General features: G+C 35.5%; 1 protein-coding gene and 1 non-coding gene across 2 annotated transcripts; both read right to left on the bottom strand.

Annotated features, from left to right (window-relative positions):
* Window positions 1-8,809: 8,809 nt before the first annotated feature.
* Window positions 8,810-8,939, bottom strand: LOC138922906 (small nucleolar RNA SNORA18). The gene has a single exon (XR_011436035.1). It is a non-coding gene; the product is annotated as a small nucleolar RNA SNORA18 (small nucleolar RNA).
* Window positions 8,940-11,127: 2,188 nt separating this feature from the next.
* On the bottom strand, window positions 11,128-12,057 carry LOC138922901 (olfactory receptor 4C16-like). The gene has a single exon (XM_070259334.1). The coding sequence runs from the start codon at window positions 12,055-12,057 to the stop codon at window positions 11,128-11,130; it is 930 nt and encodes a 309-aa protein (XP_070115435.1).
* Between the last annotated feature and the right edge of the window lie 15,458 nt (window positions 12,058-27,515).

Here is a 27,515-nt window from a genome sequence, read left to right as displayed (position 1 = left end):
AAATCTCCCCTTTTCATCAATATTTGTCCCTGTCCAATGTTCTTCCACATGTGATATTATCCACTTCCCTCTCCACAAGACTCCTGCTCTCTTTAGAAGATTTGAAAAGAGGAACAAATAAATATTAATTTCATGTAATTTGGGCCAAACAGATATAGGAAACATAAGTAGTGGGTATTGAGATTCATGATGAATTTTTGGTTCTCAGTTAAAGCTGTTTCCAGGCCATCTCCTGAACAGATAAGCACAAATTATGTGAGTCAATATCCAGAGTGAGGAGCTCAGAAGAATAAATTACATTACTCTTTTATTTGGGGATTTAAGGGGTAAAGAATCTCAGGGCAACTTGCTAACATTCTCACAGAATATGGTAAATTCTGTGTAGAAATAAAGTAAGTATAGGGATTCTCCCAAAAATAGGAGGCTAGTGTAGCTCAACTAGGGAGGAGTGGATGGTTGAAGAGACAGTGCCTAAGTGCTTCCCACTGTAGCATCTGCAGTAAAACAGAAACACAGAAGGAGACACCTAATAACTTGTATTTCACCATCATCAATTCTCCACCTTTTCCCACCTGCTCTTTTTAAATAGTTCTTAGTCTAGCACCCATTTCTAAACCAACACGTTCTCTTATCCTTGTTTTGACAAATTTAGCCACTTCAAAGTTGCCTTATGTTGTTTGAAGAGTTGAGGTGACTACAGCAGTTATTGGAAGATATGCTAGGTTACTGATGCCGTTTTGTCTTTGGATCTTTGTAACCTGTTGTATCAGATTCCATTGAGAACCTGATGAAAGGTATTAAAACACCTTTGAAAAAAAATTTGACGTGATTATACATACATCACACATAAAAACAAGAATAAATATTAGTAATATATGAAAAATGGATCTTGCACCCCTAAACATTTATGATTCATTAAAAAAATGCTTTAAGATGATCATTTTATGGGTATCAGAGTTTCAATGTCTTACATGCCATGTGGTACTGTTCAGAGTATGACATCCTCTACTCCAGTTGTACAATTTTCAAAAGTTATTTAAAATTGATCTCAGGTTTTTTTTTCTTTTCCTGGCTTTATAAAGTACAAGCACATTTGTCTCTCTAACCTACACAGCAGACAGAAAGCCACAGCAAATTTATGTTGTGAATGTGTTTTGTAATCAGTATGGTGCAAAAAAATGAGGTAAATATGATCACTTTTAAGGGGTAGTAGAAAATATTCAATTTAAAAGATCTTACTGAGCAACCCCAAAGTACAAGGCATTGAGTTGGAACAATGCAGAATAAAATCCTGAGAACCCATGGTTTTCAATATTCTAACTCCAGGAAGGAAACTAAAATAAGCACATTCTTTTTTTGTGTTGAGACAATAGTATCAATTATTATAAGAAAAGCTATGATGCAAGCGTTTAGAGAACAGGAGAATGAATTTTCCTTTTCACAGGCAATCACTGAAAACCATGTAAAGGATGTTTCTCAGCATTTTGATCCTAAAGTTCACAGAAGGTTGAAGCAGCTAGAAATAGAAAGATATTACAGCGAGAAAGGAGAGGGCAAGAGGAGTTTGCATATTGTACAACTATTTGTGTATTTTATTTTTATTTATGTTTTTTCCTGAGGAAGATTTGTCCTGAGCTAACATCTTTGTCAATTTTCCTTTATATTATATGTGAGTTGCTGCTACTAGTTATTTTAAATCCTTGGCTAGTACATTACTTCTATTACAGAGATCACACATGTTATATTTACTAATCTTAGTATAGCCCCATTACATGGTGAACATACCCTGTTTATACACAGAATCCAATAAATATTTGTTGATTTGAGAACTATATTGTCCTTTTTCTAGATCAGAGGGTATTATAGGTTACTAAATAGATTAAAATTCCTTTGTTTAAAACAGGAGGAGATTCCCTGAAGTATGCTTGAGGCCACAGAGAATATTTCTCAGAGAAATTAATAAATATATGACTAAAGTAGTCTAAATTGTTTAGAACATGAAATGATGGAATTGAGCACTGTGGTTGCAGATTTGGGTCTAGACTTTTAATGTCATCAAGAAACTATTGATTAAATATTTGATAAAGACCCACAATTATTGTTAAACAAATTAAATATAATTATTATTTATAACTATATTATAAATAAATAAAATAACATAACTAAAATAATTTATAATTATTGTATGTATTATATAAATATAAATTATAAATGAATAAAATATCATAAAATATTATATGTCATTTTAAGTATATATGCCCAAATGTAAGAAAGAATTAAATTTATCCTGGAAACAGACAGGTTAATAGAATTGATAACATCCATACCAAAAACTACACTCTCTAGTGTGTGGCCAAAATCACTGACTGAATAGAGCATGAGAGAATTTCACATCATCTTGCTTCCAATGCCTACCACAGTTTCAAATGCTAATACTATAGGACACATCACTCAGTGAACAAAGGAAATGATAAACTCATTGTAATGGTTATGATGCCAAGACTCATTTCTCTTATAGTTTCAGATGTTTGTCCTGGATCACAAAGTCCAAGAGGACTTTTATTTTTTTTTTATCGTTGACACTCCAAAGTGAATAACCTCATCAGGCCTATTCCCAAAAGTTGTTTTTGATTTGGAGGAAGATGAGAGAAATTTCAGGTCTATTGAGAAGAAAATATACTAAAAGAGGGAAAAATATATAACTATGATTGTGTTAGTCTATCACAGGTTGAGCATTGGTCAACTCACAACTTACAAGGCAATATATTGAAGTTTTGGGTGAGATTGGGGAGAGAGACAATAGGATAAGTAAGTCTTCCAGATTATATTTAAATGTACTTTATTTCAGTTTATATTTTTACTTTCATACAGTGTCTTGTCCAATATCAACTTGGCAGGGAATATCTGGAGAAAGACTTTGGTCTTGGAAATAAGGGCGATGATAATATTTGTTTTCATACTTGAAAAAAAAAAAGAAATCTTCATTGAAAGAAGTGACATGTCCACATTTAAGAATTGTTGACTTTGCTAAGACAGAAATAAAAAAATAAATAAATCAGTTACTGACGATCTAACATCCCTCTTTCTAAAGCCACATCTCCCTGCCATTTCTTCTTCTCTACTCCATTTCATTGTTTCATGAAGGTGGGGTTTGGGTGGTTACAGTCAAGATTTGGTCCTAAACCATTTGCTTGGTTATTCCCAAACACATAACCACTCTAGGTTTATGATGCTTAAGCTAAAAACTTGAATTGTGACAACAAACTATTAAGTAATATCCCTTCTTTAATTTAGGAGTGTCACTTCAGGAGCTCTAAGGGGCGCTTTTCAGAAACTGATGAAAGACAGATGAAAATGGGAATATTTGATATATTAACAATTAAAGAGCATTCATTTCTGTCTATTAGTATTTGCCAAGAACTAATATCATAATAGTGCTTAAAGTTTGCAGTAGATTATCCAAAGACTATAAGTGTTACCTGTTTCTGCATTCAAGTGGAATATCTGGGATATAATGTGCAGACAAGTGGAGAACATTATGTGTTTCTAGAAAATATATTATTTGTATAAATGTTTGTAACAATGTTGTATAAAGGACTATATAAAGAACACATTCTTTATCTTGTTGGGAGTGGTATGTGCATTGTTTATTATTATTCTTGAACCTACAAGGGCAGTCATGTATATCCTGAATGCCAAGTGATGCACCATGCAAAACATGGGCTCCAAGACTGACTGAAATAGAAAACTGAAGGGTCCGGCCCCAGTGGCACAACGGTTAAGTGCACACGTTCCGCTTTGGTGGCCTGGCATTTGCCGGTTTGGATCCTGGGTACAGACATGGCACCACTTGGCAAGCCATGCTGTGGTAGGCAAAATTAGTCAACATAATGTCAAAGCTAAAAAAGGGTTGCATTTGAAGAGTACTGTAGGAAAAGTATCACATCCACAAGTTTATTTGAGACTCAATGTGCCCACTGAACTGGTCACTAAAAATTTAGGAACAAAGTATGGAAGTGATGTTGAGAAATCTGTCAGAATGTACTTCATGAAGAGTATTTAATTTTGCTTAAAATATTCCATGATTTCCCATAGTACCAAGAATTAACTTTCTTTAACTATCCCATAATATCTCATGGCAAAACTTATGTTAATTCCTTTATTTTTTTCACACAATTTAGTTCACATTCATCCCTTCTTCTCATTCATGAAATCACTGAGCTGAACAATAATGTTATTGAGTTCATTCTGCTTGGGTAAAGTAAGGATCCTGTAAGGAAAAAAATAGTTTGTCACTTTTTTGATTTTCTATTTGGGTACATTGTTAGATAACTTGTTGATTATTAGACCAGCTAGGCACATGGAAGTCCAGTGTACTTCTTCCTTTTCCACTTCTCCTTATCTGGCACCTGCTGCTCTATGTCCATATCCTCTAGAATGATTGTGGCTGACCTTTTGAAGAAGACCACTATCTCTTTCAGTGAGTGCATGATCCATGTCTTTTTAAGGCATTACTTTGGTAGCCTAGAGATATTTATCCTAATCGTCATGGCTTTTTACCACTCTGTAGCCAACTGTAAGTCCCTGTGCTACACAACTAAGACGAGTTATCAAGTCTGTGGTTTACTAGTGGCTGTGGCCTGGGTGGGGTCCTGTATACATTCTTCAGCTCAGATTTTTATGACCTTGAGTTTACCTTTTTGTGGTCCCAATGTGATTGATCACTATGAAACTTACCTGTACAGACACCTACGTGGTAAATCTACTCTTAGTGTCCAATGGTGAAGCCATCTGTATAGTGAGTTTTGTCATGGTGATGTTCTCCTTTGTTATCATTTTGCATTCTCTGAGAAACCACAGTGCTGAAGGAATAAGAAAAGCCTTCTCCACCTGTATCTCCCACATCACAGTGGTCATCGTGTTCTTTGGTCCTTATATATTTATATAAACATACCCTGCAACCACCTTCTGCATGGACAAGATGACACCTGTCAATTGGAAAAGCTTTGTTCAACCTTCTGATTTGTACACTGAGAAATGAAAAAGTGAAAAATGCAATGAGAAAGTTGTGGAACAAGAAGTTGGTCTCAGATGCCAAAAGAAGAATGGTAGTTTTAATTTCTCTTAATAGTTTGGATTGACCTAGCAGTTCATAGAGAATATGATATTCTTATTGTGGAGTTATTACAATCCTAACTTGGGGCATGAGAGTTACTTCCTTCAGGAAAATAAAGAATGTGAACACACAAGCTGATTAGTATCGAGTAAAATATATGAAGGGGATGTGACAGCACCACGTATAGTCTGGTATGGAAGGCCCATTGCCTTAGTGGTTCACTGCTGTTTCTCTGACTTCTGCCTTCCTAGTGTCACCTATGGTTTTTATCTAGTGTTTTTCCTGTTCTTCATCATGTTGACTACTGATGCTTCCTGCTTCTAGATTACCCTCCTCCCCATGCTTATCTCTACAGCCTAGCTACTTTTACCTCTTCCAAAGGGTTTCATTTATTAGACACTTCTGTCTCGACACATTTGATCATCGACCTTCAACTTAATTGTTCTTCCTGATTCAGCAGAAAGTATCAGATTCAAGTAACTGTAAAAAGTCCATATAGTAAGGAACAAGATAAAATCTAGTAATCCTCTTTCCAATTCTTGAGCATTTACTGAAAATTCTAAGCTTGTGTTTACTTAGATCTTTCTCAAACTGAGAAAATGCACCTTCCTGAGGAAGGTCTTGGATCTTAGGAAGGCTGTGACTGTTGGTTTTTGTACTCAGAATAGCATTCTTTTGGTAAAATCTACTTTATACTCTCAACTTGATTCTTTCTTTGGGGCAGGGGGTGGTATTAAGTTTTCTTTTGAATCATGTGAATTAATTGTAGCATAGCTGGCCCAAATTAAGTGTGATATATTAATGTGGTCTACAAGTAGAGAGAGTAATCAATTGATGTTACTGAATTTTAAAATATTAATAGAATAAAATAATGAATGAGATAATCTTAAGAAGGATATTTATGTTTCAAAATGGCAATATTTACATAACAGTTGTGAATTATAAATTTCCTTTCTGAAAAAGGCAAAATGTGGGAACTGTAAAAAACCAGTCATTGCTAGGGATTCAACGAGAGAGGAGAAGAGATGAATAGATGGAGGACAAGTCAATTTTAGTGAAGGAGAACAAATATTTATGATACTGGAATGATGGAAACATGACATAATGAATAACCCAAACCCCATAAAACTGTACAATACAAAGTGCAAGCCCTAACATAAACTATGAACTTTAGTACAAGTGTGACAATATTGGTTTACCAATGTAACTAATGTAGCAAACTGATGCAATATGTCAGTAAATGGGGAAGCTGAGGGCGACAGAGAAGATATGTGGGAACTCTCTGTACTTTTTTGAAACTTTTCTGTAATCCTAAAACTGCACTAAAAAATAAAGTCTATTTTAAAAAGTTATATTCACAAGGGAAAATTTGACATATCACCATGATTTAAAATATTTTATTTGAATTATTTATACTAATTTATTATGTAATAGAAGTATATATTATTAAGCCACATATTTATATCCCGAAGTTTTTTACAATTTACTCTTCTATGCTATATAAATACCATTAATGAATATATATAAGATTGTGTTTTCTGTGTGAAAACAACCCTTAATTGAGATATTATTATATAAATGCAAGCATTAACTTAAATGATGTCATTGGTCATGGATAATTTGCATATATTTCCATATATTTGCATATATGTGTATATGTATGCCACATCTTCTTTATCCCTTCAACCGCTTATGTTGTTTCCATATCTTGGCTATTGTAAATAATGCTGCAATGAACATGTAGGTGCATATATCATTTTGACTTAGCGTTTTTGCTTTTTTTGGATAAATATCAAGAAGTGGAATTGCTGGATCATATGGTAGTTCTACTTTTAATGTTTTGAGGAAGCTCCACACTGTTAAAAAATTTTTTTAAAAATCTAACTATATGCTATCTACAGGAGACCTATTTTAAATTTAAGAACACTCATAGACTGAAAATGAAATGATGGAGTAAGATATTCCATGTAATTGCTAACCAGTAGAGGGCAGGATGACTAAACTATTATCAAATATAAAATAGGCAAAAGAGACAAAGAAAGTCATTACAAATGACAAAGAATCATTTCCATAGGAAATTATAACAAATATAAATATATATGCATCCGAAATCATAGCATCAAAATACACAAAGTGAATATTGATGGAACTAAAGGGATAAATACACAGGAATACAACAACAATAGAAGATATTGGTATCCCACTTACAAAAATGGACAGAACATTTAAACAGAAAATCAATAAGGAAACAACAGACTAGAACAACACTATTGGTGAGATGAACCTAACAGACACATCCAGAACATTCCAACAACAGCAGCAATACACATATTCTTTTAAAGAGCTCACAGAATTTTCTTCATGATAGACCATATGTTAGGACACGAAATAAGTCTTAACAAACTTAAGAAGATTGAAATCATTCCAAATATCTTTTCTGAGCACAGTGGAGTGAAACAAGAAATCAATAATAAGAGAAAAGAGAAAAATTCACAAATTCATTGAAATTAAAATAAAACACTCTTGAATAACCATTGAGCAAAAGAGGAAATCAAAGGGAAACTGGAAAATGTCTAAGACAAATTAAAATGGAAACATAACATACCAAGAATTATGGGATGTCCCAAAAGTATTGGTAAGAGGGAAGTTTATAGTGATTAACACCTAAATTTTTCCGTATTTATTTATTTCTTTGTGGATGTACATCATAATATATTTCAAATTCTGTGTAGATTACATCATGTTCACCACCCGAAAACCAATTATATTCCATCCCCTTACATGTGAACCTAATTACCCCTTTTGCCCTCCCTCCTTCCCCCATGGTAACCACCAATCCAATCTCCAATGCTATGTGTTTGCTTGTCGTTGTTTTTACCTTCTACTTATGAGTGGGGTCATGTGGAATTTGACTTTCACCCTCGGAATTACTTCACTCAGCATAATACCCTCAAGATCCATCCATGTTGTCACAAAATGGCTGAATTTCATCATTTCGTATGGCTGATTAAAGTCAATAAATTTTTATTTAGGGAATTTTACATATGATTCCTTCCTCTGCCCATCAAGCTTACTTTAGTTCCACCAAAATTTGAGTCAAGATTAATCTACACAACAGCCCTTTTACAAAGAACCTGTGCTTTTTTTTAGATGAAATATATCTGATATATAACGTGGTGTAAATTTAAGGTGCATATGTTAAGTTGGTACATTTATATATTATAATATGATTCCTTTAGAAAAGAAAGAATTTAAAAAATGCATTGAGAACAGTGTTATATTGGTGAATGGAAGTTTTACCATTCTGTCATGAATGTAGAGAAGTCTTTAAGAATACTTGTAAGAAACATTTCAAAGAATGGTAAAAAAGATAAAAACAAATAAACAAATAAATATAACCTATGTTTAGTCCACAGTTGTCATTGTCAGTCAGCCCACAATTTTTTAGTTGAGTTTGTTTTATCTCCACTTGAATATGGATATACTGATGACACACTTCAAAAATTTCCCACCTAGAAACTTTGGGAATTAATTTCTTCAAGAAATTTACTTTAGGGTCTTCTGAATATGAATTAAGTTCAAATCATATTCACTCCTAAGCTTCCACACCAAAGAATTGTACAGGTATTTAAGATACTGTCAATACCTAAGATTAAAAAAAGTCAACCATTGGGTCTTTTATACTTTTAGGAACTCTGTATTGTTGTTCTTTCCCACAGATCTAACAAAAAGTTCTGTGAGTAAAGCAAACCACATAGTTACTTGACAAGGCATTTCCAATAATGTGAGTCTACATAAAAAGCCCCATTGGATAGAGCTCAATTCAAGATTTATATTTTACCATTCTGTGTTAACATCTCCCATAATAAAGTGCTCCCATGGTTCACACTTGTACTTAGCAGCAAAGTCCTGCGATTTTCTCATGCATTTCATTTTCTCCTAGAGCAAGAATGCACATTCTTGCTTAGACTTTCTTGCAGCTTTCCCCTGGTTAGTTGGTAGGAAGCAATAAGGGGTATAGGAGGAAGCCCAGGGAGGAAAGCAAATACCATTGCATGACAACTTGTTCAAATAAGGTAATGGCATGGTGTCTAGGCTAAGGAAGACTGTTCTTTCCTCTCTTTCAATGGAGAGGAAGCTGCTTATGATAATCAGGAGGGTGCAAGATAATTTGTGAGTTCATGGTTTTCACCCTTCCCTGCACAATTTTGTCTGTCTAGATCTCAGAGTCCCACTCTTTTCTTATCAGAATACTGACTTCAACAAAAAATTCCTAGTGAGGTTGCATATTCAGTCATCTTTACCATTCTATCATCTTTATTATAAAATCCTGGACAAAAACTAGACCATAATCTCTGTGGGCAGCAGATGCATCAACAGTGGGCATGGAAGCTCTGTGTTAAAAGTAGGTCCATCAGACATATTAGATAGAGTGTATCTGCAGAGGCACCTAAATTGGATCCAATACACAGCCCTTTTCATAATTACTTTGTCTTGAAATAGAAGAAGACGTCAGCTAAAACTATGCCAAGTGGAATTGACTATTTTGCAAAGCTTACAAGAGCAGAACCAAACTCCAGCAGCTGTGATCAATAATAAATCCTTGAGATGAAGGAGCCTTGAAATTCATAGAATATGAAAAATGTGATGTATATATGTCACTAGAGTTTATTGTGGAATTCACAGTTTTACATTCCCACATGGAGAAATAGATCATTTTCTCAAGCTAAAGAAATTCTAAAGTTCCTGGTACAATAAAATTAATATAAAACTAGTAATCTTAGTATAATTAAGTAATTTATAAATAGAGGTAGAAGTTCCAAATAAACAAAAATACTCATTGAATTTTCTCTATGGATAAAAATACAAATAAGAAGAGAAATTGAAATCAGAAGATTCTTAGGGTTCATACAATGTCTGTGGTGTTGATGAAGGGTGACAAATGGTGATATCCATCTCCATTGCGTAAACATAATTTTCATTCAAATATCTCAGTCTCATTCAAATTACTCTCTTTTCTGGATTATATTAAATCTAACTAAAATTATTCATATCAGTGATGTAACTCTTCTGCTCCAAAGCCTAAAAATCCTCCTCTGGGTTACAATATTCTTTCTTTAATCAATTCTTATTTTCATGTTCCCTACTATCAACTGCATATACTCTTCTAGGCCATATAAATATGTCCATATTAAATTGGGCCATCTATTCCATAATCATAAGAGGCTAATCTTATGAACAAATTATTATAATTGGCATGATTCAAGAGAAAACTTAAAACTTTCCCAAAATTAGAATGGATCATTTTAGGAGCAAAAAGTAATTTTTACAAACAGAATAATATTGAGTATAACCTAAATAATGAGAACCTTCCTAAGATAAAAAAGACTCCTTCAGAAGGGTGAATGTTCTCACAGTGTTCTGTCATTCTTCTAGAAGGACCTAAGTAACATATGATAATAATTCAAAGTATAACCACAGCACATAGAAGAGAGATTATCTACATTACATGTCTTGTCCTTTGCAACATGAAGCTTCTATAATTATTTAAATCTGGTGCTTTCTTTGAGTCAGGAAGTGCAACCAAGTTGAAGGTTCATGATCAGACACTATGATCCCACAGTACTTAATAAATGAACAGTTTGGAGGAAACCTTGCCAGGCTGTGGATATAAGCATGTAGAAGTGTAAGTATAAATAGAGAACACAAAGACTCAATATGAGGAAGGGCAGAGAAAATACTAGATCAAAACACAGTGATATTAGGCAGGCAAGAGAGGCAGAGTAAAGCATGTGTCTTACATGACTGTTTCTAGCTGGGGCTGCCTCTATTTCTATGTAAAACTGACTCAATGCTAATCAGTATATGAGTTCATATTGCCTATCTTCTTGAAGAAACCAATTCTTATGTCCCACTTTAGAATTATGTTAACTCTACAATAAGAGGATGATGTTCTCTATGGACTTTTTTGATCAATCCTAATTATAAAGAAAATTTGAAACTTCTATTCATCATTTGTCACCTGAGATCAACTTCATGTTCCATACTTTCCTCATGGCATTTTTCACTTCTGCATTTCTCAGTGTATAAATCAGAGAATTGAACAAAGGTGTTCCAATTGTGTAAAACACAGCTATCATCTTCTCCATGGAGAACGTGGTTGCAGGCCTTGTGTATATAAATATGCAAGGACCTAAGAACAAGATGACCCCGATGATGTGAGAAATGCAGGTTGAGAAGGCTTTTTTCCTCCCTTCAGCACTGTGGTTTCTCAGAGAACGCAAGATGATAACATAGGAGAACATCACCATGACAAAACTCACTGTACAAATGCCCCCACTGTTGGACACCAAGAGTAGATTGACCACATAGGTGTCTGCACAGGCAAGTTTCAACAAAGGCTGCAAGTCACAGAAATAGTGATCAATCACATTGGGACCACAGAAGGGGAAATTCAAGGCCAGAAAAATCTGAGCTGAAGAATGTACACAGGACCCCACCCAAGCCACAGCCCCCAATGCACCACAGACTTGATGGCTCATGATGATCGTGTAGCGTAGGGGCTTACAGATGGCCACATAGCAGTCAACAGCCATGATAATTAGGATGAAGATCTCCAGGCAGCCAAAGAAATGTGATGAAAAGACTTGGATCATGCACTCATTGAAAGAGATAGTGGTCTTCTTCAAAAGGGCATCCACAATCATTCTAGGGCCTATGGATGTAGAGAGGAAGGTATCAGATAAAGCTAAGTGGAAAAGGAAGAAGTACATTGGACTTCCAAGTGCCCGGCTGGTCTTGATGGTAGCAATAATCAGAAAGTTACCCAGCAAAGTCCCCAAATAGATAAGTAAGAAAGTGAAAAACACTATTTTCTTCCTAACAGGTTCCTGGGTTAACCCAAGCAGAATGAACTCAGTCACATTATTATTCAGCTGCATGATCTCTTGAATGAGAAGAAGGAGTGTGAAATGGTTCATCTGCAAAAAATAAGGGAATTAATTCATGGTGGTATGTGTAACATATAGTGTGATATATGATGTTATGGAATATTTTAACAAAAATAAATGTTCCTTATCATGGGCATTTTAGCTGTTGCTTCTTAGTAACTCACCTCAACACTTTGTTCCACAGTTTGTAATGTGGCTCCATTTTATTATTAATTTCATTATTTTTCCATATTTAATAAATTGGCATCCATGCTTGGATGGTGTATCACTTGGGGTTTTGGATATATCTGACTACTTTTGGAAGTTCATAATATAAATGGAAAATTATACCCCACCCCCTACGCATAAATAATATCTTCTTTACACATATATTTATCATTGTATATTTGTTACACATAACTCTAGAAATGTGCATTTTTTAATATATATTATGCTTCCCCTCACTGGATGCTAATTTCCAGATATTAGAGCTTGAAAAGAGAAACAGGAAGTACATATATCCTCTAAAAAATATGATGTTACCTTGTGGTGCTCTTATGATATTTAGTATTTAATATATACTAATGTAGAGAAGTGAATAGTCCTTAATAGTTGGCAATATCTCAAATATCCTTATTTCTACTTTTTTCTTTTTCCCATTTATGAAAGACACCCCTTAGAGGACCCAAAGTCCCTAAGGTTGCATATAAATGAAAGGGGGGTGTTATAACTCAACAGTTCTTGTTTTCATAATTCAAGCATTTAACTTAAACAATTTACATCTGAAATGATTTTGGGAGGACACCACGCAGTTCACATAGGATCAGATGATGGTTGTAATCTCTAGTAGAGTTTGTATTATCCAAGCACCTGAAAACTCCTTTGTTCTTGTAACAAACCAGAGATTCAGAGGAGGGAAGGAGATATAATTTTAGACAACAGGAGTAGTGGGCAGTCAGTAACTGACTTCATTCAATTTATTTCTGTCCTGGCTAAGTCACTGATGATTTAACTTTGAAATTTAATTTATTTCAATGAATATTTCTCTTTTTTCAAACTTAGAAAGGAATACTATCACTGCCTTCACTTCTAAGAAGAAAACTTTTTATCTACATCATTCTTTTCAAGATAATTTTGAAAGGGACTATATACAAGTAAAAAATTTGGAAGGCTTATGTATCTCATTGTGTTCCTCTTCAATCCTTCAATACACTGTCTTGAAAGTTGTAAGTGGCCCAAGCACAACTATGATAGACTAAACAGATGCAAATTTCCCTTGTACATCTTTTCCTCTCGGTTGGTAAACTTTCTTCTCCTGAGCCCACTTGAAATATACATTATGTTCCTCCAAATCAAAAACTACTCTCAGGAAAGTGTCTGATTAAGTAATTTATATTAGGATACCAGATTTTTAAAAAACTCTCTTTGTGCTATGAAACTTTTGACAAATACCTTCAACTATGAGGAAACTGATCCTTAGTATCTTAATCAAAACAATAAGCTCATTCTTTCATTCTTAACTTGAAAGAGTGATCAATCATGAAATATTTGTACTTGAAGTTAAGTCCCATAATTGTGGCCACTACTTTGAGTGTATGACTTTTGATTTGTGCTATCAACCCCATTAGAATGTTCATTTATAGAGCAAGTTTATTTTATTTTATTGTTTTGCTAAGTAATATTTACCCTGAGCTAACATCTGTTGCCAATGGTAGAGGTATCATTTTTGTTTGAGGAAGATTGACCTTGAGCTAACATGTGTGCCAGTGTTCCTCTATTTTTGTATATGCAATGCTTCCACAGCATGGCTGATGAGTAGAATAGGTCCTGGTCCAGGATCCAAACACACAAACCTGGGCTACTGAAGTGGAGTTCATGGAACTTTAATTCCTTGGTCATGGGGCTTGCCGTAGGAACAAGTTTATTTATACATCTGCACATATATTGTTTAAGATAAATTAAGAATTATAAATAAATATATTTTCATTAATTTATTAATAATGATGAGTTCTCATAAATATTTAGTCAGCAGTTCAATCAATAGTCTCCTTCCTTCTTAGAATGTCACTTCATTTCTAACTACTTCAACTGTCCCAAAACTCCAGGACCCAACTGCTAAGAAACCTTCTCTGGTGGCTTTCAGTGACTGATTTATGATAAAAGAAATTCTCTCTCCTGTTCCCTAAGGGCTTCGTTGATAGCTTTTCTTATAATATCACATAATATTAGTTAAACTCACTTATATGTGCTCTCTCTTTAGCATCCTTTTTGGAATAAAAATATTTGAAAATTATGTATTCTCAGATTTTATTCTCCACAGTTCAAAACTCAATGCCTTGTACAATGTAGGTGCTGAGTAAATGTTTTTAAATTGAATCTTCTCAATTACTTCTTAATATATTTATCTGATTGGTTTAGTGCTATTCTGGTTACAAAATGCATTCACATCATTAATCTTCTGTGGCCTTCTGTCTATTATGCATGGTAGACAAACATACTCCCAATTGATAAATTCAGAAAAAAAAACTGAAATGAATTTTAAATAACTTAGTAAATCATCTCCACAATCTGGAGTAGAAGATGGTGTAGTCTGAACAGCACCACATGGCCATGTAAGATTTGAGACCCTGATACCCACAAAAATGATCATCTTAGCATTTAACTATTTTTTTTATCATGAATCCTTGGCCCTTACAGAATACGAGGAGAGTCTTGACATGTGCCATATCCTCCTGATATTGATTATGTTTTTGTTCATGTCTTTGTGGATGATCATATGTAGATTTTTTTCCAGAGGTATGTTAACACCTTTCATCAGGTTCTCAAAGGAATCTGACACAAAAAATGGGTAACAATGATCTGAAGACAACACTAATAAAATAGCACATCTTAATAACTGTTGTACTTACCTGAAACAAGTTTAGCCAAACTTAGAATGGCTAAATTTGTCAAAACAATAATAAACAATGTGTTGGATGTGGAGGTAACAGAATAGAGCTGAAAGAAAAGCAGAGAGATAAAGGTGGAAAATAGATGAGGGTGGAATAGAGTGTTAGGTGGATCTTTCTAACCTATCCTATCTGTTTTATTGCAGAGGCCACAGTAAGAATCTTTACTCTCCTTAACAACTCTCTCTTAAACTACTCAACCCTCGCTTATTTTGTTACACTAGAATTCTATCTTTGGGAGAATCTCATTTTATGTATACGCAAAATTCACCATTTACTGCTGGAAGGTTAACAGGTTGACCCAAGATTCTTTATCCCTCAAAAGACCAAATTAAAGAATGATAAAAAGCTCCCCTCCCACACATATGGGACATTACCTTTATCCTTCATTACATAGTTTTTAGCTTCCACATTGTCATTTCTGAATTTTCCATGAGTAGTGGTTATTCAGTTTTTCAAACTAAATCTGAGATGCATGTAAACTGCAAATTCTGTTCTTATGATGTCATTTTAGAAACATGCAGAGATTAGTAATTCTATACTGTAACAAACAACATTATATTTAAAGCTGTCACTTGGAGATGACATTGTGCAGAAGCTATGTGAAGGTCACTACCTCTATTAACCTTTTCTCTAAGCTCTAATCAGGCATAATCTTTTCTAACTTTTAATGCCCCTAGTGAGGACTTATCTTGCTCAGCTACCTTACATGAAAAGCATTTGTGAACTTTTTTACTCTGCCATCTCAAGAATCTGTAGTAAACCTTAGGGCGTGGAATTCCTCCTTGTATCCACACACAACAATGATGGCTTTTCACATACTTTGTGCACATAACATATTTGTTGAGTTCAAAAGACCTGTTTATTCTAAAGCTTATATTTCATTCTATTTATTTACTATATTAAGAGTAAATTTTTTAAAAACATTATTCTTTTATCTGTTCCTTTATCAGAAGAAGTAGGAGCAATATAAACACACATAAAATATATTTAAAAACTAATTTGCATTATTCTGTAATGATGCCTTTCTGGGTACAAAGATGAAAATAACCTGTCACTTACCTGTTAGAATACTCCAGAGTAGTGTCAAGTCTTTCCATCCCTTTTTGAAAGCAGCCATCCCACAGAATACTGGGAGAAAAATTCCCTGTTTTAATCCCTGAGGGAATATTTTGACATAATGATGTAAAATATAAGCATCCTAGAGAGTAGTATGCCCTAAATTATCCTTTTCTTTGCTAATCAGAAGCATCCCAAATGCTGTATTAAATTTAACTTTGATTTGTCTATTTAGCCCACAAAAGAGAAAGTGAACCCTCCTCACACTCGGTATCCAAATACAAACAAGGGTTTAGAGGTATTATGTGTGTTAGGCTGACCAAAGATATCAGGGGAAGAAGAGGAAAACATAAATGGATGGCAGAGAGGGTGATAGAGAAGAGGAAGAAGAAAAACAGTGTCTTTGGTGGAAGAGGAAGTAGATCAGCAGGAAACTACTCTGCTCTCACCTAGTTCCCTAAATTACCCCTCTGTGCATTAGGAGAGACGCTTTCCTAGCTCTTGTAATTTATCTGCAAGTACAACCCAGGGAAGGCAATATGGTGTCCCGCAATGAGAAGTTCTATTCTGTGTGCTATAGCCATCCTTCATGAAGGAACAACAGATTTATACTGAGAATTAATATGCATACTGAGCATTGATTAGATATCTCATATTTTTTTAATTCAATTCTATGTGTTTTTCTAATTAATGTTAGTAAACAGACACTTATTTTGGAATACACTTTATTGAAAAACTGTTACTTCACCAAATATTTATCGAATACATTTTGTGTATTAGACTCTATTTATCACTCTACATAAGTTATATCATTTCATTTACATAACTATTCAATGAGGTAGGTCTTAACAATGACATTTCATATAAAAAAACTAAAACTCACAGAAGTTAAGCAGCTTGCTCAATTGCATATTTAATAAGTTCAATATGGAGATCTAATCACTGTCTTTTTCCCTGGTTTGCCTTCTTTCCACACATTTTCGTGACACCAGCCCAAGTTGAAAACCTGGTAGTACTAGACAGTGATGAGGATGAAAAAAATTTCTAATGGCTAGCAGTGGTATCTCAGCTTGGGGAGTTTAGAATATTAGAGCAATGATGACAGGGTCTGATAGTCATAGGATATACAAGGGAAAACGTTCAGTAGACATTTGGCTTTTTTTAAATTGTGAATCTCAAGTTAGGGCTGTAGAACTAGATTGTGAAATCATTACTGGTAAATGATAGTTTAAATCATGAGATTGAGTGAGGTCACCCAAAGAAAATAGATAGTTTGGAGAAGTGAGTAAATGACAAAATGTAGAGTTTCATGAACATTTAAAAGAATTTCTGAAGACTCTTAAGAAGCATGCTTAAAGGATCATGAGTAAAATCATGAAAGCACAGTGATTTGAAATCCAAAGGATTAGAATTTCAGGAAAAAATGAGTGAATCTTCTGCATAAGAAGGCCACATGAGTACTAGTGTCTAAAACTCAGATACATGAACATCCTGAATGAAATGATCGATCATTGAGAAATTAAAAATAGGAAAATGTTGCATAAAGACCAGAAACCAGGAAAAAAATCCTATTTTATTCTTCAAACTCTTATTGAGTTCTGGAAATTTTAGATAGTCATTGAGGGTAGGGTTCATGACTATCCTGTTCTCCAGCATATCTACAATAGCAAATATTTATAAACAACAGTTCACATTGTGCTTCAAATTATCAATTGTTTACTAGGTGAATGAATGATTAAAACAATTCAAGCCTAATTGAAAATAATTTGAGTAATAATTTGAAATTACCTTTTCTGAAAAATTACCTATGTAGTGGTTAAAGAAATAGGTTGAGATTCTCTCTGAACTACACTAAAACCACTAATTTAGGACAGAGGTAGATGTGAGGTCAGGTCTTGGGACACAACAAATACTCCTTTAGGAATCCCTTTCATTTATGTGCCTCAAAACCATTTAGAATCAACAGCCCTGGGAGACATCAGCTGGGACACTGAAAATGTCAGGTTGTTCTTATAATAGAGTATGATATTTCTCATGCTGTGGTGTGGAATACAGCCCTCAAAGAAGGATGTATTCAACCTTTGGTGTATATTTGTTTTGCTATAAAAATATCTAAATACTTCTGTAGATTTATCCTGCCTTCATCATAAGGATGCTAAAGGTGAGTTACAAAAAACTATCTTATAGGCCTTGAATTGATTGTTTTTGCTGGACACAAGTCCATTTTCCTTCTTGGAGTAACTGCAAGTTGATTTTCTTCTGAGAAACCACAATTTCTCCATTTTCATTACATAAGGTATGAGCAGTGCTATCTCCCAAAGATGGGTATCATTCTTGTGTGGTCAATCAGAAAGCATTTCCCCAGGTTGTAATGATTGGGTCATGTATCTATTGGCAAATAAGATGCAATCTCAGTACTTTTCTTGAACTATTGAGAAAAGTTTTTTTTTTCCTAATAGAGTTTCTCAGAGTACAGATGTGGAACTCCTCGTAATCTTACCATGAGTGGAGAAAGCCGTGTAGAAAATGGAACCAACACAAAATGAAGCAGAGGCAACAGACAAGCAGAAGAAAGTGATTCTTATAATAGAATTCCAACTGTAGAATTCACTCATTTCCAAACAATTTTACTGTATTTTATTTGATTCATTTTATATTATTGCCTTTTACATTTATTTAAATAATATAATGAATATTTGTAAGCTTACTACTATCCCAATATGGTATCTACCTACCATTACCAATAAGTAAATCAATTTTTAACCTTTTCCATATCCTGCCCCCTGCCTCACCTTAAAGATAACCAATTTCCTGATTTTTTAATTGCGCAATTATCTTGCTTCCTAAAAACAGAATATCTTTATCACATACGTATCTTTTTAGTTTTTCCTGGTTCTGAACTTAGCGTACTATCTGCAGACTTCTAGGAGTTGTTTTTATTTTTTCATCCACTTTAATGCTACTAACTTTTACATCAGTTGTTGAATATAGTTGTAGATTCATTTTCACTTCTATACATACACTATTCTGTGATAATTTCAAAAGTTTTTCATCCATTATCCTCTCAATTAGTATTTCACTACTATGAATAGTAATTATGAACATTTTTAACCATGTCCTCTAGAAATGTAATTGAAATGTTGCAGGATGTGGCAATATTCAACTTTAAAACATAATGTAATATATTTCCACAAGGAGTCCAGGAATTTTAGTCTAAACCAAAAAAGGAGAGGACTGGAATATTTACAAACATATCAAAAAACTATACATGATGAGTGAAGGATTAAGTAGATGAATGTTCTGTACTGTTGTTACTGTTTTAATTAAGAACATGAATAAATTTGTAATACACAAAACAACCTGGGTTTATATTTTTTAACATAAATTTAAAAATGTCAATTCTCAGCCACTTTATCTATGTCACACTGGGAATAAAAATTTTGTACGCTAAAATAGACTCACGTCCTGTGAAAGGAAAAGAGTTTCTTTGAGGCAGGAAGACGCCCCTTTATTTATCAATTATCATTAACATATGTGATCTAGAAAGTTAGATACGAGGTTTATGATTATGCTTATATTAAAGAGAAGCATATTTATAAAAAGATTTCCATCTACTCCTACATACCTACATTAATTGAAGATAAGTTGCAGGGTTCAAGAGTGGCATGTCAATGAAAGAGTTAAGAGTATTGCATGACATTATAAAATTCTTTGTTCCCTAGAATATAGCCTGGGCTCAAAAATATAGCCAAGTAGAATAAGATCTTCTGTTTGGAAAATGATAATGAGATGTATCATGTTTGTTCTCTTATTGATTTGTTAAAGAGGTCCAAATATAGATGAACTTTCAGAACCTTGAGTCCCAAGGGGACCCAGTTCCTTCTAATGGCAGACTCTGTCTGAAGATAATTTAGCCTATAAGAAATCTCTTAAAAGCAAAGAATTTAAGAAGATGGCCTAATTAAAGATAGGTTTATCTTCATCTTATTTCATAATTTAAAAACCCAATATAAAGAGTTGGGGGGAAGATGAATGCGTGAAGCTCAGAAGATGTTTAGGGCAGTGAAACTCCGCATGATACTATAAGGATGGATACCTGACATTATACATTTGTCCAAACACATAGAAGGTACGCCAAGAGAGAACTTTAAAGTAAACTAGGGAGTTTGGGTGCCTATGGTGTGTCAATGTAAGTTCATCAGTTGTAACAAATGTATCACACTGGTCAGGGATGTTGATAATAGGGGAGGTTATGCAAGTGTTAGGGCAGGGGGTATATGGGAAATCTCTGTATCTTCCTCTCAATTTTGCTGTGAACCAAAAACTGCTCTGAAAAATAAAAAGTGTTTAATAAAAAAATCCAATATGATTTATTAGCTAATGTATAGACTTTTATAGACATACGCCAAGTGTTTCTCCAAAGTGTAATTTTGGAGGTCATAAGCTATATTGAGGCAATGACAATGAAGTAGTCTTCAGATTAGCCTTACTTATAGAGATTCCTTGGAATCACTGTATTTGCCTTTGGCTCATGAAGGAGGGAAGGACAAAAGTGCATTCCTTGAGGTACATGCCAACTGTGGTCAATATCTCCTGCCAACATGGACACTTGGTCTCCAAGGCTGATGCAATGCTTTCATTACTCAGAGTGCTTGGTGCCAAAATCACTTCCACACTAATAGGCACTGTCATTTATCAACTCCCCAGTGATGACTTCTTCTAGCAACAGTTTCTTTTCAAGAGGCTTCAGAGCTGAATCCTACTACTGAGCTACTGAAAATGGCTCTTACTAGCAGGACCCAATGTCCAAAACATAATAAAAGATCCTCTGAAGATATTACAACAGACAGCTTGAAAGGTGTCTCTGTCTCCAGTGCCCTGCCCAGTCAAGAACTGTGACCGAGGCCTCTTTCCTTTATCTCCAATCCACAAGTTCATGACAACTCTCTGTCTTTACACAGAACCTCTTCCTGAGATCATACTTCTCCCTCTTCTCATCATTCAGAACAGGGGCGCAGCACCACTTTCACATCCACCATTTTCACATGTGTCTCTTAGAACTAAATTTCCATTGTTTATATACATGGTACCTAAGTGTACCTTTTTACTGTGTAGACTGTTTCTCAAATTTGAGTACCTTGCAGGTAAATTAGGATGCTCTGAAGTTCAGCTTCAGCCTTGGTATACAGCCCAAATCATTCATCAGCTTAGACTTCAGAATGTGAAAGGCTGAAGAGCTAACTGCCTACATCAGTGTCATTGCTGACATCTCTGCCCTTTTGAGATATGACTGATGGGTTACCACCATGTCCAACCTGCAGGATGGTACTATTACAATCTAGTCATGATATGCAGATTCACTTTCAATATGTGAATATTTACTCTCAAGTATTGGTGAACATTCTAGATATGGCTTGGAGACAATATCTCCTTATTTGTTTTATTTTTCATTTTGATTTCCTTTGGGGTATGAAACATTAAGCAGAGTGACATTCTTACAATATTAATAATTATAATATTAAACACTTTTCCAAAATGTGAACATAGACATGACAACCACAGCTGCAACTAACAGTAAATCACTTCAGCAACAAGCAAATAGGATCACAAAGAAAAATAAAATTGCACAAATTTTTTCTTCCTTTATTTTTCTTAATCTAACATCTCACTGATAAAGAATGGAATCCTATTTTTTTCTTGCTTCAAATTAATAAAATTATGTGATAAGGCTAGAACAGTTCTGAAATATTTAAATTGTGATATTTAATTCTGTAGTATTTAAATTGATTAAATATATGAAATTTATCTTTTGAAAATATTTTTACTTTTTATTTGGTTTGGACATTTGTAGAGAATGAAGACTATTGGAAAGGGTCTTGGAAATTCCTCCATTGAGATGTTGAAGAAATTTCCCAGGATAGGGCAGAAAAAAGAGGAAGACTAGAAATAAAAGTTAAGAAACAGGACACTGAGTCAAGTTAAAAACGCACAATCTTTGGAAGGAAGGAAAATATACTCTTCATGAAGCTAACTGGGCATTGTGCATGCTGTAGGTACCACTTCTGGTACCCACAAACATTTCCAAAATGACCTCTTGAGTATGCGTCTCAGAAGGACATACTACAATGGAAATTAACCTATGGCTCCCAGCTACTGGAGTAAGACTGAGCACTATCAATTGCCAAGGTTTCTCTCCTTGCTGTGTGGCATCAGAGAAGGATGATAGCACACCTGAGTATGTAGGGAGGTCTCTGTGATATCAGTGGTCTTTAGTAAAATTAACTCATCATGGTGATATCTGGTATCATCTCTGTGGGTCACATTGTGTGGGGACATAAGCCGGTGAGAATATAGCATCAGAACTCCCCACATTAGGTCCTAAGAATCCATAATGAAATGTGCTCTTAGATTGAAGTGCACTTTGGTTGAATTTATACTTATAATTTGTTTGCTTTTGGTCATCTTTGGTATTGGTGTTAACAAATTCTAAACTCAGGGCACATGGGTTCTTGGAATGGAAAAAATTACATTCATACCTCAAATGGCCATTTCTGCTACCATCCTAGTTGTCAAAACCAACCAGCTGCCTGAGTGTGAGCTTGGCCAATGACCTGAGCTAACATTTTTTGTAACATCTTTTTATTTTTACTCTTTGTGTTATTTATTATGTCTGATTCTTTTGTTGTAAATATGCTGTTGTACATTTTGGGAATTTTCCTCTTGCTGACATTTTGAGATGGCACAGTGGACACTGTATTTCTTTTTTTTAATTTATTGTTATCCAGTGTGAAGAGTTTCCAAAGAGTGCTTTTTCTTGAAAGATCCTTGACCTAAACGAATTAAATATTTTAGAATCAAATAAAATTCATAAAAGTAATTTTTGCTAGTGTTATAAATGCTAAAAATCAAACTTTTATATGAAGATTAGAATTTTGACATGTTCTATCTGTTATTAATCTCCTTGATTTAATTTTTAAAAAATATTTGGAAATATTTCTTAGCTAGAACAGGCTATAGAATTCTTCCCAAAATTGTATGTAGCCAACATATTCTATTAATATTTACATTAACTGTCAATCTATTTTCCTATTTAATTATTTGAAATTTCTTAATTGTCTTTGAGCTATTTAATACTACAGCTGTTATGACCATTGCTAATATCGGAGCATTGTACTCTTGCAAAACTAAATATATATACCTTAACTTGATTGTAGAATGTCAACACGTAAAACATCCATAGAGGCTCAGATTCTCAGAACTTCCCCAACTGAAATCTTTCTCTCCCTCCTGAACCCAATAAATTTATTGGAGCCCCATCCCAGAGCAGCAGCTGCAACACAGGCCTGCTTCCCCAATCGCAACCCTGTTCCATCCTAGATAGGGCAAAAGTCCTAGGGTTTTGATAACTCTTGTACATAAAAGAAATCAGTGAAGAGTTAAATATTCAAACATAAACATAATGGATCATAGGAAGCTGAGCTCTTCTGAGAACATGATGCTGGACTTTCTCAATCATTCATGTCTTTCCTTGAATACTCATATGACCAGAAGAGAGCCCCAAATTATAAAGCACAGGTCCTCCTCCTTGCTATAATTTCAAAAAAAATCACTGCTTTTACTTTCTTTTTTTCCCTCTCATTTCTCCCCAGTCCTTAATTTTTCCATCTGTTGAATTTCGTTATAAAACGCTCTCTCAATTCAAACTGTGCTTGCATCATTATTACAAAAGACAAAGTTGTGAAACAATTTTTCCATAGTTTCCTGAACTACATTGATAGATATTTTTGATTTCAATTTTTGTCTAAATATATTTACCATAATATAATGAATATTTTTTCCAGATAGCTGTACAGTTCCCCACCAACTTTTTGAATGATTTATTTTTTCCAGTAACTTGAGACATCACCTTAACTTTATTCCAAAATGTCATACACATTATGTTCTACTTCGAGGTTTGTGTTCAATTTCACCGATATGTCTATTCTAAGGCTAATACCACAAGTTTGTAATTATTGTAGCTGTGTGTTATATTTTAATAACTGTGAACACTTTTCTCCCATTTTTTTGTTCAAATTTACCTTCCCATGTTTTGTATATTTATTTTTCTATATGAACAAACTTTTCTAATTAAAAAGTGTATTATTAGTAATTTTACTTGGGAATTCTTTAATGTATAGTTCAACTTGTGGAGAGTTGAGATTTTTAAAATGTTGAGTATCTTTAATATATCAAGTAGGATTAGTGATATTAGAGGAAGCAAGGCTGTGACTCACATAGGACCTGGACTAGTTTGGGTCTCTCACCCATTGGAATAGAAAATCTCATAATTCACAGGACACAAACTAGATTATTCAGAAATGCATTGCCTCAGTAGTGAAGAAAAGTTAACCATAAACTTACCATAAACTAAATATTGTTCTAGTCTCACTTAACAAAGTTCAAGAATAATTATACAAATGCAAAATATCCAGGAACAAAGGTAAAATTCATAATGTTTATCATCCAATCAAAAATTACCAAGTATGGAGGGCAGGACCAAGATAGCAGAGTGAGTAGCCTTCTTTGTCTCTCCCCGTTCGAATCTACAACTAATTGGCATACATTGCTTAACAAAGGATATCCATATAGCATCTCAAGATGCCTGAGAGATCCGTTCTGCTATACATTGGAAGGCAGATAGACTTCCCCCTGGGAGGAGGTGGAGATAGGTGAAAACTCTCCGACTCCCAACCCCCAGACAGCCTAGTACCTGCAAGAGGCTCTCTTCCACCGGACTCCCCCATAGCATCGTCACACACCAAGGGCAGGAGTATGCATGAACTGGTGGAGCAATGGTGGAAACAGGTGACTTCAGCCCTACCTAAGCCCCCCGCAATTATACCTGAGCTGAAGGGGAAACTCCAGGGTCCCACACAACCAGCAGGGAAAGCCTTTGCTCACCATTAGCAGAGAGGCCCCACCCAGAATTTAGAAAGCTGGGAAGCTCCCAAAGAGCAGAATTCCCAACAAGGCAACAGCCCACCAGCCACCGCCAGGCCCACGGACTCTGGCTGTGCCCAAGACAGTGCGAGAGGCACCCAGAGATCCTGTGGGCATGCTTGGGGACCGGGTGGAGCTCCAGTGCCTGGCTCCATGGCCCAGGGGGAAACTCCAGGCTCCCACATGGCTGGCAGGGAAAGCCTATACTCGCCATTAGCAGAGAGGCCCTGCCCAGCATTCAGAATGCCAGGAAGCTCCCAAAGAGCAGAATTTCCAGCAAGGCAGTGGCCTGCCAGTCACCACCAGACTCAGGACACTGGCTGTGCCTCAGATGATGCAAGAGGCAGCCAGAGATGTCATAGGTGTGGTTGGGGGCTGGGTGGAGATCCAAAAGCCTGGCTCCACAGCCCAGGGGGAGACTCCAGGGTCCCATACTGGCAGCAGGGAAAGCCTCTACTTGCCATTAGTGGAGAGGCCCTTCCCACCATCAGAGCACTGGGAGGCTCCCGAGGAGCAGGATCCCAGGCAGGGCAGCAGCCTGCCAGCCACCACTGGACGCATGGATTATGGCTGTGTCCCAGATGGGGCAAGGGGCTCCCAGAGATTCCGTGGGAGTAGTCTGGGCTAGGTGGAGCTCCAGTGGCCTGGCTCCATGGCCCTGGGGAGAACTCCAGGTTTCCACAGCAGCCTCAGCAAAAGCCTCTGCACAGCAGTGTGGAGAGGCCCCGACTGGCAATCACAAGGCTGAAAGGCCCTGGGGCAAAAGTAGCACAGCTAGGTGAGCCAAGCTCAGACTGCAGAGGATACCTATAGCTCTGCTGGGAACTATAATGGACAAGTGAGAAGTTATGGGCTCTGACAGTGACAGAGCCACAATTATAGGTGACCCTGCACCCAGCTGCTGGGAAAGCCCATAACACTGCTGCAGACCCCAAGGAGGGAGCGTGTCTAGGTGGTATGCAACAGTAGGCACCAGCACCCTGAGACCCCCTTATGATTGCCCCCACAACTGAGGAGGGACCACACAGGACCACTGTTATTATGAGCAGGGGCCCAGGCGCAGTCAGTAACAGCTGACAGCGTTCCTGGTCGGTGCAGTCTAAACAGCTGCTCCCCACCCACACCAGTGGAAACAAGTGGAAACAGTAAGTAAACTCTATCTCTATGCGGAGGCACAAATCCACGCCATCAAGCAGTATGAAAAAATATATTAAATCTCCTGAACAGAAGGAAAATGACAAGCACCCAGAAAACAATCCCAAAGACAATGACACCTATAACCTAAATGACGATGAATTCAAAACAACCATTATTTAAAAACTCAACGAGTTAAAAGATAATTAATATAGACAACTGAATGAGTTCAGGAGCTGTGTCACAAAAGAGCTTGATATTATAAAGAAGAACCAATTAGAAATACTGGAGATGAAAAACACAATGGAGGAGATTAAGAAAAATCTGGACTCTCTGAACAGTAGGGTCGATAATATAGGGGACAGAATTAACAATTTGGAGGATAAGAATATAGAAATGCTGCAGACAGAGGAGGTGAGAGAACTAAGACTAAAAAGAAATGAAGAAACTCTCTGAGATTTATCCCAGTCAAGTAGGAGATGCAACATAAGGATTATAGGCATACCAGAGGGAGAATAGAAGGAGAAGGGGGCAGAAGGCCTGTTCAAATGAATAATGCCTGAGAACTTTCCAAACTTGGGGAGAGAGTCAGAACTTCATGTGAAAGAAGCCAATACATCTCCAAACATTATCAATGTAAGAAGACCAACCACAAGGCATATAGTAGTGAAGCTAGCAAAAGTCAATGACAAAGAGAAAATACTAAGGGCAGTCAGGCAGAAGAAAATAACCTACAAATGAACACCCATAAGGTCATCAGCAGATTTCTCAGGAGATACCTTATAGGCTAGAAGAGAATGGGATGAAATATTCCAAACTCTGAAGGACAAAAATCTGCAGACAAGAATACTCTACCCAGTGAAAATATCCTTCAAATACGATGGAGAAATAAAAACTTTCCCAGATAAACAAAAGTTAAGGGAGTTCATTGCCACAAGACCTCCTCTTCAAGAAATGCTCAGGAAGAACCTCATAACTGAAAAATCAAAAAAAGGAAAGGGGTTACAAAATCCAGAACAAAGGAGATAAGTAGAAGGACAATAACAGAATGTAGCAGCTCTCCATCAGAACAGCTTAGCAAAAATTTAAATAAAACATTAAAGATAAAAGGAAGGGAAACACCAAGAATAAATATAACCTTTTCATTCTAATGGCAAACTCGCAACACAAGAAGGAAGATGAAAAAAAAATCTGACAACAACAACCTAGAAGGGAAAGAGAGAAGAGATGAAATGTTTTAATTTAAGGAAATAAGAGGCTATCAGGAAAAGGACTATATCATCTACAAGTTGTGTTATATAAACGACCTGGTAACCACTAAACAAATAACAAGAATAAAGACACAAATTA

Source organism: Equus caballus, unplaced genomic scaffold (genome assembly GCF_041296265.1).
Source record: "Equus caballus isolate H_3958 breed thoroughbred unplaced genomic scaffold, TB-T2T haplotype1-0000016, whole genome shotgun sequence".
In the NCBI taxonomy this organism is placed as follows: domain Eukaryota; kingdom Metazoa; phylum Chordata; class Mammalia; order Perissodactyla; family Equidae; genus Equus; species Equus caballus.
The sequence above is the reverse complement of the archived record's forward strand: the minus strand, read 5'-3'. Positions and strand labels throughout refer to the sequence as shown.